General features: G+C 57.1%; 2 protein-coding genes across 2 annotated transcripts; one reads left to right on the forward strand and one right to left on the reverse strand.

The window, feature by feature from the left end:
- Positions 1 to 228: 228 nt before the first annotated feature.
- LOC130610810 (zonadhesin-like) lies at positions 229 to 9,917 on the forward strand. The gene is made up of 6 exons (XM_057430912.1): positions 229 to 324; positions 977 to 4,638; positions 5,170 to 5,249; positions 7,641 to 8,748; positions 9,125 to 9,366; positions 9,674 to 9,917. The coding sequence occupies exons 1-6, from the start codon at positions 273 to 275 to the stop codon at positions 9,915 to 9,917; spliced, it is 5,388 nt and encodes a 1,795-aa protein (XP_057286895.1). The 5' UTR covers positions 229 to 272.
- A 4,186-nt stretch (positions 9,918 to 14,103) lies between these two features.
- LOC130610811 (cytochrome c oxidase subunit 6B1) lies at positions 14,104 to 17,366 on the reverse strand. Its single transcript, XM_057430913.1, has 5 exons — positions 17,301 to 17,366; positions 16,840 to 16,923; positions 15,506 to 15,614; positions 15,312 to 15,412; positions 14,104 to 14,283 (listed from the first exon to the last, which is right to left on the reverse strand). The coding sequence occupies exons 1-5, from the start codon at positions 17,364 to 17,366 to the stop codon at positions 14,230 to 14,232; spliced, it is 414 nt and encodes a 137-aa protein (XP_057286896.1). The 3' UTR covers positions 14,104 to 14,229.
- Between the last annotated feature and the right edge of the window lie 210 nt (positions 17,367 to 17,576).

Here is a 17,576-nt window from a genome sequence, read left to right on the forward strand (position 1 = left end):
GGTGTCCAGGGGGGTTCTATGGAGTCTATGGGTCCTGGATCCCATTGCCATACTGGGGGGTCTATGGGCTGTCTATGGGGTCTATGGGCTATCTGAGGGGTGTCCATGGGAGTCTATGGAGTGTCTATGGGCATTCTACGGGGTCTATGGGACCTATGTGGTCTATGGAGCAGGATGGGTCCCATTTCCATCCTGGGGTGTTTATGGGAGGTCTACTGGTGTCTATGGGGTTCTATGGGGTCTCACCATCCTCTCTCCAACCTGTGGGGCAGATGGGGCCTCCTCGGACCTTCCTCCTCTGGGCTTGGCTCCTGCTCCACTGTGGTGAGTCCCATTTGGCCAAAATCCCTCTTTTTCTCCTCAGATTGACTCCCTCCACCCCAAATTTTCCTTTTCCACGCCAATTCTGACCTTTCCTGCCCCAAATCTGCCTTTCCCACCCCAAATCTGCCTTTCCCACCCCAAATCTGTCTTTCCCACTCCAAATTTGGCCTTTTTCCACCCCATATTTGCCTTTTCCACCCCGAGTTGGTCCTTTTCCCCCCAAATCTTCCTTTTCCACTCCAAATCTACCTTTTCTGCCCCAAATCTACCTTTTCTGACCCAAATTTGGCCATTTCCACTCCAGATTTGGACTTTTCCACCCCGAATTTGTTTTTTCCCCCTCCAAAATCTGTCTTTTCCACCTCTCCTTTTCCTTCTCCAAGCCCCAAATTGGTTGTTTTCCACCGCAAATCCCCTTTTGAATGAGGAACCCCAAGGTCTAAACCCCTATACAAGCCCTTGGAGAATCCCTGTCCCTTCCATCCTCCCATGGGCATGGACCTAAGGGAGGGAAGAGCTTCACTGGCTGGAAGGAGACCAAATCCAGTTGGGAACTGGCCACCAGAAGAAACTGTCCCAGGCTGCGGTGGCTTCTCTGGTGTCTCATAAAGGGTTGAGCTGCTGCTCATGGCGCTCCTTGGTGTCATTCCAGGGGCAGATCCAGATCCATCCATCCCAAGCGGATCCAAGCTCTGCCTCGGGGTGCGATGTGGACCTGGGAGAACTTGCAAAGTGATGGAGAATGGGCCCAAGTGCGTCCCGTTGGCCTCATGCAAGGACATCCATTGTGGAGAAGGGACCCAATGCAAGATGGTCAATGGGTGGCCCAAGTGTGTCCCACTTCCATCATGCAAGGACATCCAATGTGGAGCAGGGACTCAATGCAAGATGGTTGAAGGGTCTCCAAAGTGTGTCCCGTTGCCTTCATGCCTCAACTTCCAGTGTGGAGAAGGAACCCAATGCAAGATGGTCAATGGGTGGCCCAAGTGTGTCCCATTGCCCTCATGCAAGGACATCCAATGTGGAGCAGGGACTCAATGCAAGATGGTTGAAGGGTCTCCAAAGTGTGTCCCGTTGCCTTCATGCCTCAACTTCCAGTGTGGAGAAGGAACCCAATGCAAGATGGTCAATGGGTGGCCCAAGTGTGTCCCACTTCCATCATGCCAGAACACCCATTGCGGAGCAGGGACTCAATGCAAGATGGTGGAAGGGTCTCCAAAGTGTGTCCCATTGCCTTCATGCCTCAAATTCCATTGCAAGACAGGAACACAATGCAAGATGGTCAATGGGTGGCCCAAGTGTGTCCCATTGCCCTCATGCAAGGACATCCGGTGTGGAGCAGGGACTCAATGCAAGATGGTGGAAGGGTCTCCAAAGTGTGTCCCATTGCCTTCATGCAAGGACATCAAGTGTGGAGCAGGGACTCAATGCAAAATGGTTGAAGGGTCTCCAAAGTGTGTCCCATTGCCCTCATGCCTCAACTTCCAGTGTGGAGAAGGGACCCAATGCAAGATGGTCAATGGGTGGCCCAATTGTGTCCCATTGCCTTCATGCAAGGACATTCATTGTGGAGCAGGGACCCAATGCAAGATGGTTGAAGGGTCTCCAAAGTGTGTCCCGTTGCCTTCATGCCTCAACTTCCATTGCAAGACAGGAACACAATGCAAGACGGTCAATGGGTGGCCCAAGTGTGTCCCATTGCCCTCATGCAAGGACATCCATTGTGGGGCAGGAACTCAATGCAAGATGGTTGAAGGGTCTCCAAAGTGTGTCCCATTGCCTTCATGCAAGGACATCCATTGTGGAGAAGGGACCCAATGCAAGATGGTCAATGGGTGGCCCAAGTGTGTCCCATTGCCTTCATGCAAGGACATTCATTGTGGGGCAGGAACCCAATGCAAGATGGTTGAAGGGTCTCCAAAGTGTGTCCCATTGCCCTCATGCCTCAACTTCCATTGTGGAGAAGGGACCCAATGCAAGATGGTCAATGGGTGGCCCAAGTGTCTTCCAGTCCCATCATGCCAGAACACCCGTTGTGGGGCAGGAACCCAATGCAAGATGGTTGAAGGGTCTCCAAAGTGTGTCCCATTGCCCTCATGCAAGGACATCCATTGTGGAGAAGGGACCCAATGCAAGATGGTCAATGGGTGGCCCAAGTGTGTCCCCAAGCCCTCGTGCCACAACTTCCAATGCAAGGGAAGGTCCCGGTGCCACATGGTGGCCGGGAGACCCAAGTGTCTCCCCACCCCTTCGTGCCGCCTCTTCCAGTGCGATGAAGGCATGAGGTGCAAGATGGTTGGGGGTTGGCCCAAGTGCGTCCACCTCGCCCCATCCTGCCACCTCATTCGCTGTGCCAAGGGCACCCAATGCAAGATGGTCAACGGGTGGCCCAAGTGCGTGCGGAAGCAGCTCTTCCTAAGGGAAGCTCCGTCCCCTCCAGGTCTCCAGAGGTCACCTTCGTGCCACCAGCACCCTTGTCCCCAAGGGACCACGTGTAAGGTGCTTGATGGTTGGCCCCGGTGTGTCCAAGATAAGACGTCCTTGAGGAGACCTTCTTGTGGTGACATCCAATGCCCTAAAGGGACCACCTGCAAGATGACCAATGGGTGGCCTCACTGTGTCCAAGCCCAACCCACCTGCCGGGACATCCAGTGCCAGCCAGGAGCCAGGTGCCATGCCGTCAACGGTTGGCCACGGTGCGTCCCAACCAAGGCATCCCCAAGCCAACTGTGCCGAGATGTCCGATGTCCCAAAGGCACCTCCTGCAAGGTGATGGAGAACCAACCACGCTGCGTCCAGCACCCTCCTTCCTGCGATGACATCCAGTGCCAGCAAGGAACCGTGTGCCACATGGTGGATGGGTGGCCTTGGTGTGGCCCAATGAAGATCTCCCACCCCTCCGTGCTCCTCAAGCCACCGTCATGCCAAGAGGTCCATTGCCAGAAGGGGACCGTGTGCAAGATGCTGGATGGGTGGCCCAAGTGTGTTGGTCCCCTGCCCTCATGCGGGGACATCCAGTGTCCCAAGGGCACCATGTGCCAGATGGTTGGGTCTTGGCCTAAGTGCATCCATAACCCCCCTTCCTGCAGCAGCTTCTGGTGCCCCAAAGGGACCTCATGCTCCATGGAGCGTGGTTGGCCTCGATGTGTGCAGAAAGGCCTGGTCCATCACCAGGGAGCTCCTCCAGCTTGGCTTGGGCCAAGGAAGACTTCCAATGCACGTCCCATCCCAAAGCAAGCACCAAAGATGAGGCCAACTTGTGCTGAGGTGAGATGTCACCATGGGACCACGTGTAAGATGCTGGATGGTCAACCTCAATGTGTCCATCAGCAACCAACCTGCAGCAACATCCAGTGCCAGAAGGGGACCATGTGCCAGATCATTGATGGTTGGCCAAGATGCATCCAAGACAAGACCTCCATTAGGAGACCTTCATGCAGCGACCTCCAATGCCCCCATGGAACCACCTGCAACATGCTCAATGGCCAACCCCAGTGTGTCCAGACCAAGGTACCCCCAAGGCCACCTTCCTGCCATGACCTCCAGTGTCCCCAAGGGACCACGTGTAAGATGCTGGATGGTCAACCTCGCTGTGTCCATCAGCAACCAACCTGCAGTGACATCCAGTGTCAGAAGGGAACCTCCTGCCAGATCCTTGATGGTTGGCCAAGATGTATCCAAGCCAAGACCTCCATAAGGAGACCTTCATGCAGCGACCTCCAGTGTCCCAAAGGGACCACCTGCAACACGGTCAATGGGTGGCCTCAATGTGTCCATCACCAACCTTCATGCAGTGATGTCCACTGTCAAAAGGGTGCCACCTGCAACATGGTCAATGGCCAACCCCAATGTGTCCAATCCAAGATCTCCATTAGTAGACCTTCCTGCAGTGACCTCCAGTGTCCAAAGGGAACAACGTGTAGCATGGTCAATGGTTGGCCCCAATGTGTCCATCACCAACCTTCATGCAGTGATGTCCACTGTCAAAAGGGTGCCACCTGCAACATGGTCAATGGCCAACCCCAATGTGTTCAATCCAAGATCTCCATTAGGAGACCTTCCTGCAGTGACCTCCAGTGTCCAAAGGGAACAACGTGTAACATGATCAATGGGTGGCCTCAATGTGTCCATCACCAACCTTCATGCCAAGACATCCAATGCCAGAAGGGGACCTCCTGCCAGATGGTTGATGGTTGGCCAAGATGCATCCAAGCCAAGACCTCCATAAGGAGACCTTCATGCAATGACCTCCAATGTCCCAAAGACACCACCTGCCACATGGTCAATGGCCAACCCCAGTGTGTCCAGACCAAGGTACCCCCAAGGCCACCTTCCTGCCATGACCTCCAGTGTCCCCAAGGGACCACGTGTAAGATGCTGGATGGTCAACCTCGCTGTGTCCATCAGCAACCAACCTGCAGTGACATCCAGTGTCAGAAGGGAACCTCCTGCCAGATCCTTGATGGTTGGCCAAGATGTATCCAAGCCAAGACCTCCATAAGGAGACCTTCATGCAGCGACCTCCAGTGTCCCAAAGGGACCACCTGCAACATGGTCAGTGGGTGGCCTCAATGTGTCCATCACCAACCTTCATGCACTGATGTCCAATGCCAGAAGGGGGCCTCCTGTCAGATGGTTGATGGTTGGCCAAGGTGCATCCAAGCCAAGACCTCCATTAGTAGACCTACTTGCAGTCACATCCAATGTCCCAAAGGGAGCACCTGCAACATGGTCAATGGTTGGCCTCAATGTGTCCATCACCAACCATCATGCCAGGACATTCAATGCCAAAAGGAGACCATGTGCCAGATGGTTGATGGTTGGCCAAGGTGCATCCAATCCAAGACCTCCATAAGGAGACCTTCATGCAGTGACCTCCAATGTCCCAAGGGCATCACCTGCAACATGGTCGATGGCCAACCCCAGTGTGTCCACACCCCCCCCTCATGCCATGATGTCCAATGCCAGAAGGGGACCTCCTGCCAAATGGTTGATGGTTGGCCAAGATGCATCCAAGCCAAGACCTCCATAAGGAGACCTTCATGCAATGATCTCCACTGTCCCCATGGAACCACCTGCAACATGGTCAATGGCCAACCCCAGTGTGTCCAGACCAAGGTACCCCCAAGGCCACCTTCCTGCCATGACCTCCAGTGTCCTCAAGGGACCACGTGTAAGATGCTGGATGGTCAACCTCGCTGTGTCCATCAGCAACCAACCTGCAGTGACATCCAGTGTCAGAAGGGAACCTCCTGCCAGATCCTTGATGGTTGGCCAAGATGTATCCAAGCCAAGACCTCCATTAGGAGACCTTCATGCAGCGACCTCCAGTGTCCCAAAGGGACCACCTGCAACATGGTCAATGGGTGGCCTCAATGTGTCCATCACCAACCTTCATGCAGTGATGTCCAGTGTCAAAAGGGTGCCACCTGCAACATGGTCAATGGCCAACCACAATGCGTCCAATCCAAGATCTCCATTAGTAGACCTTCCTGCAGTGACCTCCAGTGTCCAAAGGGAACAACGTGTAACATGGTCAATGGGTGGCCTCAATGTGTCTATCACCAACCTTCATGCCAAGACATCCAGTGCCAGAAGGGGACCTCCTGCCAGATGGTTGATGGCTGGCCAAGATGCATCTCAGCCAAGACCTCCATAAGGAGACCTTCATGCAATGACCTCCAATGTCCCAAAGGAACCACCTGCACCATGCTCAATGGCCAACCGCAGTGTGTCCAGTCCAAGTTCTCCATTATCAGACCTTCATGCAGCGACCTCCACTGTCCCCGTGGAACCACCTGCAACATGGTCAATGGCCAACCCCAGTGTGTCCACAACCAACCAACCTGCAGTGACATCCATTGCCAGAAGGGAACCTCCTGCAACATGGTCAATGGGTGGCCAAGATGTGTCCAAACTAAGACTTCCATAAGGAGACCTTCATGCAATGACCTCCAGTGTCCCAAAGGGACCACCTGCAACATGGTCAATGGGTGGCCCCAATGTGTCCATCACAGGCCTTCATGCAGTGATGTCCAGTGTGGGAAAGGAACCTCCTGCCAGATGGTTGATGGTTGGCCAAGATGCATCCAAGCCAAGACCTCCATAAGGAGACTTTCATGCAGCCACATCCAATGTCCCACGGGCACCACCTGCAACATGGTCAATGGCCAACCCCAATGTGTCCACAACCCACCCTCCTGCCAGGATATCCAATGCCAGAAGGGGACCATGTGCCAGTTGGTTGATGGTTGGCCAAGATGCATCCAAGCCAAGACCTCCATTATGAGACCTTCTTGCAGCCACATCCAATGTCCCAAAGGGAGCACATGTAACATGGTCAATGGGTGGCCTCAATGTGTCCATCACCAACCTTCATGCCAGGATACCCAATGCCAGAAGGGAACCTCCTGTCAGATGGTCGACGGTTGGCCAAGATGCACCCAAGTCAAGACCTCTATAAGGAGACCTTCATGCAGTGACCTGCAATGTCCTAAGGGAACAACATGTAACATGGTCAATGGGTGGCCTCAATGTGTCCATCACCAGCCTTCCTGCCAGGACATCCAATGTGGGAAAGGAACATCCTGCCAGATGGTCAATGGGTGGCCAAGATGCATCCAAACCAAGACCTCCATTATGAGACCTACTTGCAGCCACATCCAATGTCCCAAAGGGACCACATGTAGCATGGTCAATGGGTGGCCTCAATGTGTCCATCACCAACCTTCATGCAGTGATGTCCAGTGTGGGAAAGGAACCTCCTGCCAGATGGTTGATGGTTGGCCAAGATGCATCCAAGCCAAACCCTCTGTAAGGAGACCTTCATGCAGTGACCTTCAGTGTCCCCATGGAACCATCTGCAACATGGTCAATGGCCAACCCCAATGTGTCCAACCCAAGACCTCCATAATGAGACCTTCATGCAGTGACCTCCAATGTCCCAAAGGGACCACCTGCAACATGGTCAGTGGGTGGCCTCAATGTGTCCATCACCAACCTTCATGCAGTGACGTCCAATGCCAGAAGGGGACCTCCTGCCAAATGGTTGATGGTTGGCCAAGGTGCATCCAAACCAAGGCCTCCATAAGGAGACCTTCCTGCCTTGACCTCCAATGTCCCATGGGGACCACCTGTAAAATGACCAATGGTTGGCCTCAATGTGTCCACCACCAACCCTCGTGCAGCGACACCCAATGTCCCCTGGGTGCCACCTGCACCGTGGTCAATGGGTGGCCCCGCTGCCTTCCCACCCACCCCCTCCTCACCTCCATGTCCTGGGGCCACCATAAACCGAGCCCCCCCTTGACCCCCAGCTTCTCCTCCCCCCCCATGTCCTGCATTGGCATCCACTGCGTCTCCCTCCCCATGTCCTGCCACCATGTCCCCTGTCCTCCTCCCACCGCCTGCGTGCTGCTCCATGGTCACCCTGCGTGCGTGACCCGTCCCTCCTGCCACCACCTCCAGTGCGCGGTGGGCATGGGCTGCAAGGTCCTCAACGGGTGGCCCCGCTGCGTCCGCGTCCCCTCTTGCCACGACCTTCGTTGTCCAGTCGAGACCACGTGCAGGCTGGTGGCAGGGTGGCCCAAGTGCATCCGGATGACCCGGAGCATCCCCATGGCCTCCTGCTCCAGCATCTCCTGCCCACCGGGCTCTGTGTGCCACCCGGGGCAGGACAGCCCCCGTTGCGTGCCCTCCAAAGCCACCTGCTCCACCTTGAGGTGCTCCGAGGGTTCCACGTGCCACGTGGTGGATGGGCAGCCCCAATGCCGGCCCGCGTGCTCCTCCGTGCGCTGCCCCACCGGTACCTCCTGCCATGAGGAAGGCGGGTGGCCAACGTGCGTCCCCATCAAGCCATCGTGTGCCACCGTCCGCTGCCCACCGGGGACCTCCTGTGACCTGGTGGAGGACTGGCCGACGTGCGTCCCCACCAAGCCCAGCTGCTCCCAGGTGCAGTGCCCGCCGGGGACGGGGTGTCAGATGGTGCAAGAGCGCCCCACGTGCGTCCCCACCAAGCCCACGTGCTCCCAGGTGCAGTGCCCGCCGGGAACCGCGTGCCGAGGGGTGGAAGGGTGGCCCAAATGCGTCCTCAAGAAGCCGTCGTGCCATGATGTCCGTTGTCCCCATGGAAGCACGTGCAGGGTGGTGGGAAGCACCCCCAGGTGCATCCATGTGCCACAACCCCCCCTTGTTTGCCACATCTTGGGCCGGTGGCGCTACCGGGCCTTTGATGGGAAGACCCATGGCTTGAGCCCGGCTTGCACCCAAGCCTTGGTGAGCACCTGCAGCACCCAATTGCCCTCCCTCGAGGTCACCGCTGGAGGCCAAGTGGGGAGAGGACCAGGAGCCACCTTCAACCACGTCAGCATCCGTGGGGATGGATTTGAGGTGGTTCTGCTCCGTGGAGAGGAGACCGTGGCCAGGGTGAGGACGTGGTGGTGGTGAGGATAGGTGGTGGTGAGGATGGGTGATGATGACGGTGATGGGTGATGGTGATGATGATGGTGATGATGATGACGGATGATGACGATGATGGATGATGACGATGATGACAATTATGATGATGATGATGATGACAAAGATGGATGATGATGACAATGATGGATAATGATGATGACGATAATGATGGATGATGATGATAACGATGATGACGATGATAACAATGATGATGACGCTGCTGCTGATGATGACAATGATGATGATAATGATGGATGATGATGATGATAACAATGATGATGATGATAATGATGATGATGATGATGCCATCTCCATCCCATCCCAAAGCTCTCCCTTCCCACAGGTATCCGGGCACCCATCCCGCCTGCCCCTGGTGCTGGCGGGAGGCCGGGTGCGTGTGGAGCGCCGTGGGGGCCAGCGCAGGGTGACCACGTCCATGGGAGTGCGGGTGGCCATGGGGGGGGACGGCGCCGTGACCGTGACGGCCCCAATGGGGCTCAGGGGGCAGCTCTGTGGAGTCTGCAGCCAGGACAAGGACAAGGAGGGAGAGGAGAGGACGTGCGGTGAGTGGGGTGGTGGGGATGGGTGAGGGATGGATGGGGATGGTGGATGATGATGATGATGGTGGATGATGGATGATGGTGGATGATGGATGATGATGGTGGATGATGGATGATGATGATGGATGATGATGATGATGATGGATGATGATTATGGATGATGATGGATGATGATGGATGATGACCATTACCTGCCTGCACCACCATCATCACTAACCCCTTTCTCCTCTCCCCCCCCTCCCAGTTCCCCCCTGCATCCCCAAATACCCCCAGGAGCCTTGTCCCCCCCAACCCCTTCCATTGCCCACCTCCAGCCCCACCTCCACCTCCAGCCCCACCACCTCCACTTGCTCCGTGCTGGGCATGGGGCACCTCCGCACCTTCGACCGCCTCCATCACCACTTCCCCATCTCCTGCGGCCACCTCTTGACCGGGATCTGCTCTGGGCCCGGATCCTTCCGTGTCCTGCTCCGGGGCGGCCCCGGTGGCCTCCATGGGGTGGACATCCTGGTGGGACGCACGCGTGTGGGGCTGGAGCCCGGCTTGGTCACGGTGAGCAGCTACAGTGGGGAGTAGGGTGGTGTGAGGGATGGGGGGGAGAAGGTGGAGTGAGGCCTTGAGGGACCACCTTGGGACCCCCTGTTCCATCCCATTTCCACCCCATTCCCCCCTACTTTCCCCCATCTCCCCTCATTCCCACCCCTTTTCCCCCTCATTCCCACCCCATTTCCTTCCATTCCCCCAATAACACCCATTTCCCCCTATTTCCTCCCCATTCCCGCCCCATTCCCACCCCATTCCAGGTCGACGGCATCCCCATCCGCCTGCCCTACACCTCCCCTACCTCGGGGCTCACCCTGGAGCGCCGGGGCTGGGAGGTGACCATGGGCACCCGCCATGGGGTGGCATTGACCTTCGATGGCCACCACCGCTGGGTGAGCATCACGGCCCCAGCACCACTTGGGGGGCACCTCTGCGGCCTCTGTGGGGACATGGACGGGGACCCCCGCAACGATGTGGGGCAGGAGGACAAGTGGAAGGTGGGAAGTGAGCAACGGGAATGCCGGGATGCGATGGGATGCGGGAAGAAGGAGGAGGAGGAGGAGGAGGAGTGCCGGGTGATGGTGAGGAAGGAAGGACCATTCCGGCGCTGCCACGGCCTCGTCCATCCCGGCACCTACTACCGGGACTGTGTGGCCGACGGGTGCCATCCGGGTGGGACGTGCCGGGTGCTGGCTGCCTACGCCGCGGCCTGTCGGAGCGTTGGGATCACGGCCCTGCAATGGCGAGGGAAGGATTTGTGCCGTGAGTGATGCCCATGGAAAGGGGTGGAAGGGGGGGAGATGGAGCCGTGGGAGCCATAGAGAGCCCAGGGAGCAAGGTTATTGGGGGGGTGGGCAAGGTGGACCCATAGAGCATCCATAGGACCCATAGAGTATCCATAGGACCAAGGTGGAGTTGGGAGGAAGAAGATGGACCCATAGAGCATCCATAGGACCCACAGAGTATCCATAGGACTAAGGTGGGATAGGGTTGGGAAGGAACAATGTGGACCCATAGAGCATCCGTAGGACCCATAGAGTACCCATAGGACCCATAGGCTGTCCATAGGACCAAGGTGGGATGGGGAGGGAGAAGATGGACCCATAGAATACCCATAGGACCAACGTGGGATGGGAAGGGACAACATGGACCCATAGAGCATCCATAGGATCCCATAGAGCATCCATAGGACCCATAGAGTACCCATAGACTGTCCATAAGACCAAGGTGGGATGGGGAGGGAGAAGGTGGACCCATAGAGCATCCAAAGGGGGATCTATAGAGCACCCAAAGGTGACCCCAACCCCACCACCCTCTCCTCTCCCCCCAGCACCCAAGTGCCCCACGGGCACACATTACTCCTCCTGCGTCCCCGGCTGCGTGTCCCCCCTGGAGGCCAGGAGCACCCCTGGGTGCTCCGTGGGGCCAAAAGCGCCTGCGTCGGGTGCCGTGGGGAGCTGCCGCGCCGTGGGGCAGCGCCACTTCGTGACCTTCGATGGGGCGGCCGTGGCCGTCGGGGACAACTGCTCCTACGTGGTGGCCCGGAGCTGTGGGCACCAGAAGGCCCAAGGTAGCTTCGATGTCAGCATCAGGGACCCCACGGAAGGAGGCAGGAGCGTGGTGGTCACCATGGAGAAGAGGAGATGGGTGATGAGGGCAGGGAAGAGCCGGGAGGTGGAGGTGAGGAGGGGATGGGGATGGATGGGGATGGATGGAGGTGGAGGTGGATGGAGGTGGATGGAGATGATGGATGGGTATGGAGAGGGATGGAGATGATGGATGGGGATGGATGGAGATGGATGGGGATGGATGGGGATGGAGATGATGGATGGGGATGGAGATGAATGAAGATGATGGATGGGGATGGATGGAGATGGATGGGGATGAAGATGATGGAGGTGGATGGGGATGGAGATGAATGAAGATGATGGATGGGGATGGATGGGGATGGATGGGGATGGAGATGCTGGATGGGGATGAATGGGAGTGAAGATGGGTGAATATGGATGGGGATGGGTGTGGATGATTGATGGGGATGGATGGCAATGTGGATGGATGGAGGGGGATGGGGATGGAGAAGGATGGGGAGGGATGAGCAGGACATGACCCCCTTGTCCCCATTGCCCCCCCAGCTGGACGGAATCCCTCTCCCTCTGCCCTTCTGCCTCGAGGACCGCTCCACCTGCGTGTCCCTGTCCCACCAGCACAGCACCACCTCCGTGGTCCTCAGCACCACCTTCGGCCTCACCGTCACCGCCGGCCCCGGCCACTCCGTGGCCGTCACCTTGGCCTCCCACCACCGCAACCTCACCTGCGGCCTCTGCGGCAACTTCGACGGCCACCCCTCCAACGACCACCTCGTGGCCACCGGCACCGGGTGCCACCGGCCCTGCCCGGGCCCTGCGTGTCCCCCCTGCCACCAGGCCCCCAAAAGAGCCTTTGTCCATGGGGAGCTCTGCGGCGTCCTCCGTGCTCCGCGGGGCCCCTTTGGGAGCTGCCACCCCATGGTCAACCCCGGGGTCTTCTTCGACGTGTGCCTATGGGAGCTCTGTGAGGCTCCTGGGGCCAAGGGGGTCCTCAAGGAGGTCCTGAGGGCCTATGAAGATGCTTGTCTCCAGGCTGGGGCACGAGTGGAGCCTTGGAGCGTCCCAGATGTGTGCCGTGAGTTAGGGGGCAGGGGGTGGGATGGATGTGGGCATATCTGGTGGCTTTCCATGGGCTATGGGTCCATGGAGGTCATCTTGACCTGTCCGTGTTCCCCTTTGTGTGTCCAACTAGGACATCCTTATGTGTCCATCTAGGACATCCTTGTGTCCATCTAGGACATCCCTATGTGTCCATCTAGGACATCCCTATGTGTCCATCTAGGACATCCCTGTGCCCATCTAGGACATCCCTATGTGTCCATCTAGGACATCCCTGTGTCCATCTAGGACATCCCTGTGTCCATCTAGGACATCCCTATGTGTCCATCCCTATGTGTCCATCTAGGACATCCCTGTGTCCATCTAGGACATCCCTATGTGTCCATCTAGGACATCCCTATGTGTCCATCTAGGACATCCCTGTGTCCATCTATGACATCCCTATGTGTCCATCTAGGACATCCCCACGTGTCCACAAAGACCTCCACCTCTCCATGTGTCCCCTAGTGGTGTCCCCTATGGGACTGTCCCCCCCCATCACCTCTCCATGGCCGTGGTGACCTCCATGATGATCTTCACGTGTCCATCATGGTTTCTCTCCATACTTCCATGATGTTCTCCACCTCTCCATGATGTCTCCCTTGTGTCACCCAACAGCCCCGTGGTGCCCTGAGGACAACGGCGGTCCCCATCGGAAGCTGCTGCCAAGGGACCTGGTCACAGGTGAGGTGGGGACATGGGGGGGGACGACATACCATGGGGCTGGATGGAGATGGATGATGGATGGATGGATGGATGGAGCCATTGGAGATGGATGGATGGAGCCAATGGAGATGGATGGATGGAGCCAATGGAGATGGATGGATGGAGCCAATGGAGATGGATGGATGGAGCCATTGGAGATGGATGGATGGAGCCAATGGAGATGGATGGATGGAGCCATTGGAGATGGATGGATGGAGCCAATGGAGATGGATGGAGCCATTGGAGATGGATGGATGGAGCCAATGGAGATGGATGGATGGAGCCATTGGAGATGGATGGATGGATGGAGCCATTGGAGATGGATGGATGGAGCCAATGGAGATGGATGGATGGAGCCATTGGAGATGGATGGATGGATGAAGCCATTGGAGATGGATGGATGGGCCATGGAGGTGCTCATGGCCCCATATCCTCCTGCAGGTCTCCTGCCTGGAGCTCTCCCCCTGCAAGGCCTCACCCAGACCCTGGCGGTCCCCGGGGCCATGGTGGGGCAGGTCCTGGGCCTCCGGCCCCTCCAAGTGCTCCCTTTGGTCCCATAGGATCCGCGGGTCCACAAGGAGCACCCATGGGACCCCCAGTGTGGGGGCTGGCACCTCCTGTGCCCATCCCACCACCACTGGGAAGGAATAAAAGCTTCTTGGTGGTACCTCAAGGGCGTCTGTGGTGTGGTACATGGCTTGCCCCAAGGGGACACCACCATGGGGACACCAAACATCACCACGGGGCCACCATGAGGCCACCAAACATCACCATGGGGCCACCAACCACCACCATGGGACCCCCTCCACCCCTTCCAAAAGTACTCCATGGAGCAGTTGAACCCTTTATTGGCCACCAGGCAGGTGACAACGTTGCCCCCTCCAACCCCGTGGTGGCCCACATCAGCTGCCATCACCATGGTGACACCGGTGTCACCTCCTTGGGGCTGGAGATGCTCAGATCTTGCCTGGGAAGATCCCTTCTTCACGATACTCATCCCAAGTTGTCACCTGTAGGGCGGACATCATGGGAGACATCATGGGGACATCAATGGGGACATCATGGGGGGCATCATGGGGGACATCATGGGGACATCATGGGGGGCATCATGGGGACATCATGGGGGCATCATGGGAGACATCATGGGGGACATCATAGAGAACAGCATAGGGGACATCATGGGGACATCATAGGGAACAGCATAGGGGACATCATGGGGACATCATGGGGAACATCATGGGGATATCAGGGGGACATCATGGGGACATCAGAGGGTGGATGGTGGCAACAGGAAGGGCTTGGGGATGATGGGGGGGACCCACAGATGGTGGGGCCACCACAGGGGACCTAAGGAGCATGGGGAAGGCAACAGGAACCCAAGGGCCATGGGGACATCATGGGGACACTGTGGGGACCTTGAGGGCCATGGGGACACCATGAGGAACCCATAGATCATGGGGACACCCTGAGGGACATGGGGACACCAAGGTGAACCCAAGGAATATGGGGACACCACGGGGACAGCACAGGGGACCTAAAGAGCATGGGGACACCAAGAGGAACCCATTGATCACGGGGACACCCTGGAGACCCTGATGGCCATGGGGACACCATGGGGAACCCAAGGAATATGGGGACAACCTGGAGACCCTGAAGGCCACGGGGACACCATGGGGACCTTGAGGGCCATGGGGACATCATAGGGGACCTAAAGAGCATGGGGACACCAAGAGGAACCCACAGATCATGGGGATACCCTGGAGACCTCGATGGCCATAGGGACACTGTGGAAAAACCATGGGGAATCCAAGGAGCATGGGGACAACCTGGAAACCCTGAGGATCATGGGGACACAAAAAGGAACCCAAGAAGAACCCAGCCACCTTGAGCCCCCCCCTGAGCCCCATAGGGCCCCCTTGGTGCTCCCCACAAGCCCATGGACCTACTGCTGACCCCCCCCCGAGCCCCATAGGGCCCCCTTGGTGCTCCCCACAAGCCCATGGACCTCCTGCTGACCCCGCCCCCGGACACCACTCACCCAAGAAGTAGGACACAGGGACTTGTAGACCCTGTAGTACCACTGGCAAGGAGCAGCGTCCGCCCCTTTGGCTGCCATGGCCTTCTGGCACCGATGGAAATCTGTGGATGGGAAGAGCAGGAGGACATCAGGAAGGGGGTCTGGGATGATCCCGCTGCTCCGGAGCCCCTTCCATGGGATCCTCGTGGCCCTACCGACGTAGTTCTGCCAACAGTTCTTGGTCTGGTTCTGGTTGGGGAAGCGGCTGTCGAACGGAGCCGTCTTGTAGCGCTTCAGCTTGGCCTGGATGTCCTCAGCCATGGCCTGGGGGAGCAATTAACAGCTGCTAATTAACCCCTGCTTCGTTAACAGGCCCCCCTTGGGGTCATTAATTGCCCTAATGGGGTCATTAACGCTCTATTGGGGGGGTTAAAGCAAGAGGTGAGAAGGATGGAAGCAGGGGTAATAAGAGGTGATTAATGGGGTTAATTAATCCACAATGGGGTAATTAAGACCCCCGGCCTTAATTAAGAACCCTGGCATTAATTAACACCTCTTGTCCTTAATAAATACCCCCATGGGCTAATGAATGGTCATTAGGAGGAATTAACACCCCCCTCCCCCCGGGTAGCATTAATGCCCCACTTTGTAACGAGGAAGGTAATGGTAATAGAAGGAAAGGCTTAATAAAGGGTAATTAATGGGTTAATTAACCCATAATAGACTAATTAATACCTTCTAGGGTCAATTAATACCCTCCCTGGGCTAATTAATAACCCCCTTGGGTAATTAATGGCCATTAGGAGTAATTGCCCCCCCCTTAATGACAAACAGAAGGCTAATATAGGGTAATTAATAGGTCAATTAAACCTATTTGCACTAATTAATACTCTCGGGGTTAATTACAACCCCGCAGTGCTCCCAGTAACCCCTTGGGGCCCTCCCAGTAACGGCCCCATTGCTCCCAGTTCATCCCAGCGGCCCCCCCCACTGTGCCCAATGGCGCTCCCATTGATCCCAATTGATCCCATTGATCCCAATGGCACTCCCATTGATCCCAATTGATCCCATTGATCCCAGTTCATCCCAGCGCCTCCCCCCCCCCCACTGTGCCCAATGGCTCTCCCATTGATCCCAATTGATCCCATTGACCCCATTGCATCCCAGTGCCTCCCCCCCCCATTGATCCCAATGGCGCTCCCATTGATCCCAATTGATCCCACTGATCCCAGCGCCTCCCCCCCCCCACTGTGCCCAATGGCACTCCCATTGATCCCAATTGATCCCAGCGCCCCCCCCATTGCTCCCAATGGCGCTCCCATTGATCCCAATTGATCCCATTGATCCCAATGGCGCTCCCATTGATCCCAATTGATCCCATTGATCCCAGTTCATCCCAGCGCCCCCCCCCCCCCCCCACTGTGCCCAATGGCGCTCCCATTGATCCCAATTGATCCCAGCGCCCCCTCCATTGCTCCCAATGGCGCTCCCATTGATCCCAATTGATCCCAATTGATCCCATTGATCCCAGTTCATCCCAGTCCCTCACCCGTCTCCGCTCAAAGTCACTTTCAGGCCGGAACCACCGAGACGCAGCGGAAGCGCAGAGCGCCGCCGGAAGTGACGCGCCGCACTCGGCCCCATAGACTTAACCGGGGGGGGACCATAGAGACGGCAGCGGGCGGCGGAGGGAGCGGCCCCGTGGAGGAAGAGGGAGGCCTGAGCGACGCCATGGGTGGGAGGAGCCAGGAAGTGGATGGGCGGGACCCAAAATAGCACAGAATGGACCCAAAATAGCACGGAATGGACCCAAAATAGCACGGAATGGCCCCCGAAACACCCCAGCGTGGCTTTAAACAAGCCTTTCGTGCCCCAAAGCGCCCCTTCAGCCCCCAGAATGGTCCCAGGAGCCCTCAGGACACCCGAAATGTCCGGTTATGTCCTAAATCCCCCCGAGAAACCCCCCAAATTCCCATTTCTGTCCCCAAATACCATCAGAACCCCCCAAACCTCCAGATCGCCCTTAGAAATCCTAAAATCCCCGTTTTTATACCCAAATCCCCCTCCGGACCCCATTTTTAGCCCCATATTCTCTCAAATCCCCAATTTCTATCCCCCAAACCCTTACTTCTACCCAGAATTTCCCATTTCTGTCCTCAAATCCCCCCCGAAACCCCCAAATTCCCCCTTTTCCACCCCAAAACCACCCCCCGGGCGGGCACTAGGACCCAGCGGCGCGGGACGGCGCCTTGACGTCTAAAGGGGGCGGGGTTTAGAGGAGGCAGT

Source organism: Pezoporus wallicus, unplaced genomic scaffold (genome assembly GCF_028554395.1).
Source record: "Pezoporus wallicus isolate ANWC-B61680 ecotype Strahan unplaced genomic scaffold, APGP_CSIRO_Pwel_v1 contig_8581, whole genome shotgun sequence".
NCBI lineage: Eukaryota > Metazoa > Chordata > Aves > Psittaciformes > Psittacidae > Pezoporus > Pezoporus wallicus.

Coding starts and splice junctions, on each gene's coding strand:
- LOC130610810 (XM_057430912.1), top strand. CDS start 273: ATGGGGCCTCCTCGGACCTTCCTCCTCTGGGCTTGGCTCCTGCTCCAC. Junction 5,250..7,640: donor ATGGTCGATGGCCAACCCCA/GTGTGTCCACAC, acceptor CTTGACCCCCAG/CTTCTCCTCCCCCCCCATGT. Junction 9,367..9,673: donor GAGTGGGGTGGTGGGGATGG/GTGAGGGATGGA, acceptor CTCCACCTCCAG/CCCCACCACCTCCACTTGCT.
- LOC130610811 (XM_057430913.1), bottom strand. CDS start 17,366: ATGGGGTCCGGAGGGGGATTTGGGTATAAAAACGGGGATTTTAGGATT. Junction 16,924..17,300: donor TTTCTAAGGGCGATCTGGAG/GTTTGGGGGGTT, acceptor TATGGGGCCGAG/TGCGGCGCGTCACTTCCGGC. Junction 15,615..16,839: donor GTGACTTTGAGCGGAGACGG/GTGAGGGACTGG, acceptor TTGCTCCCCCAG/GCCATGGCTGAGGACATCCA.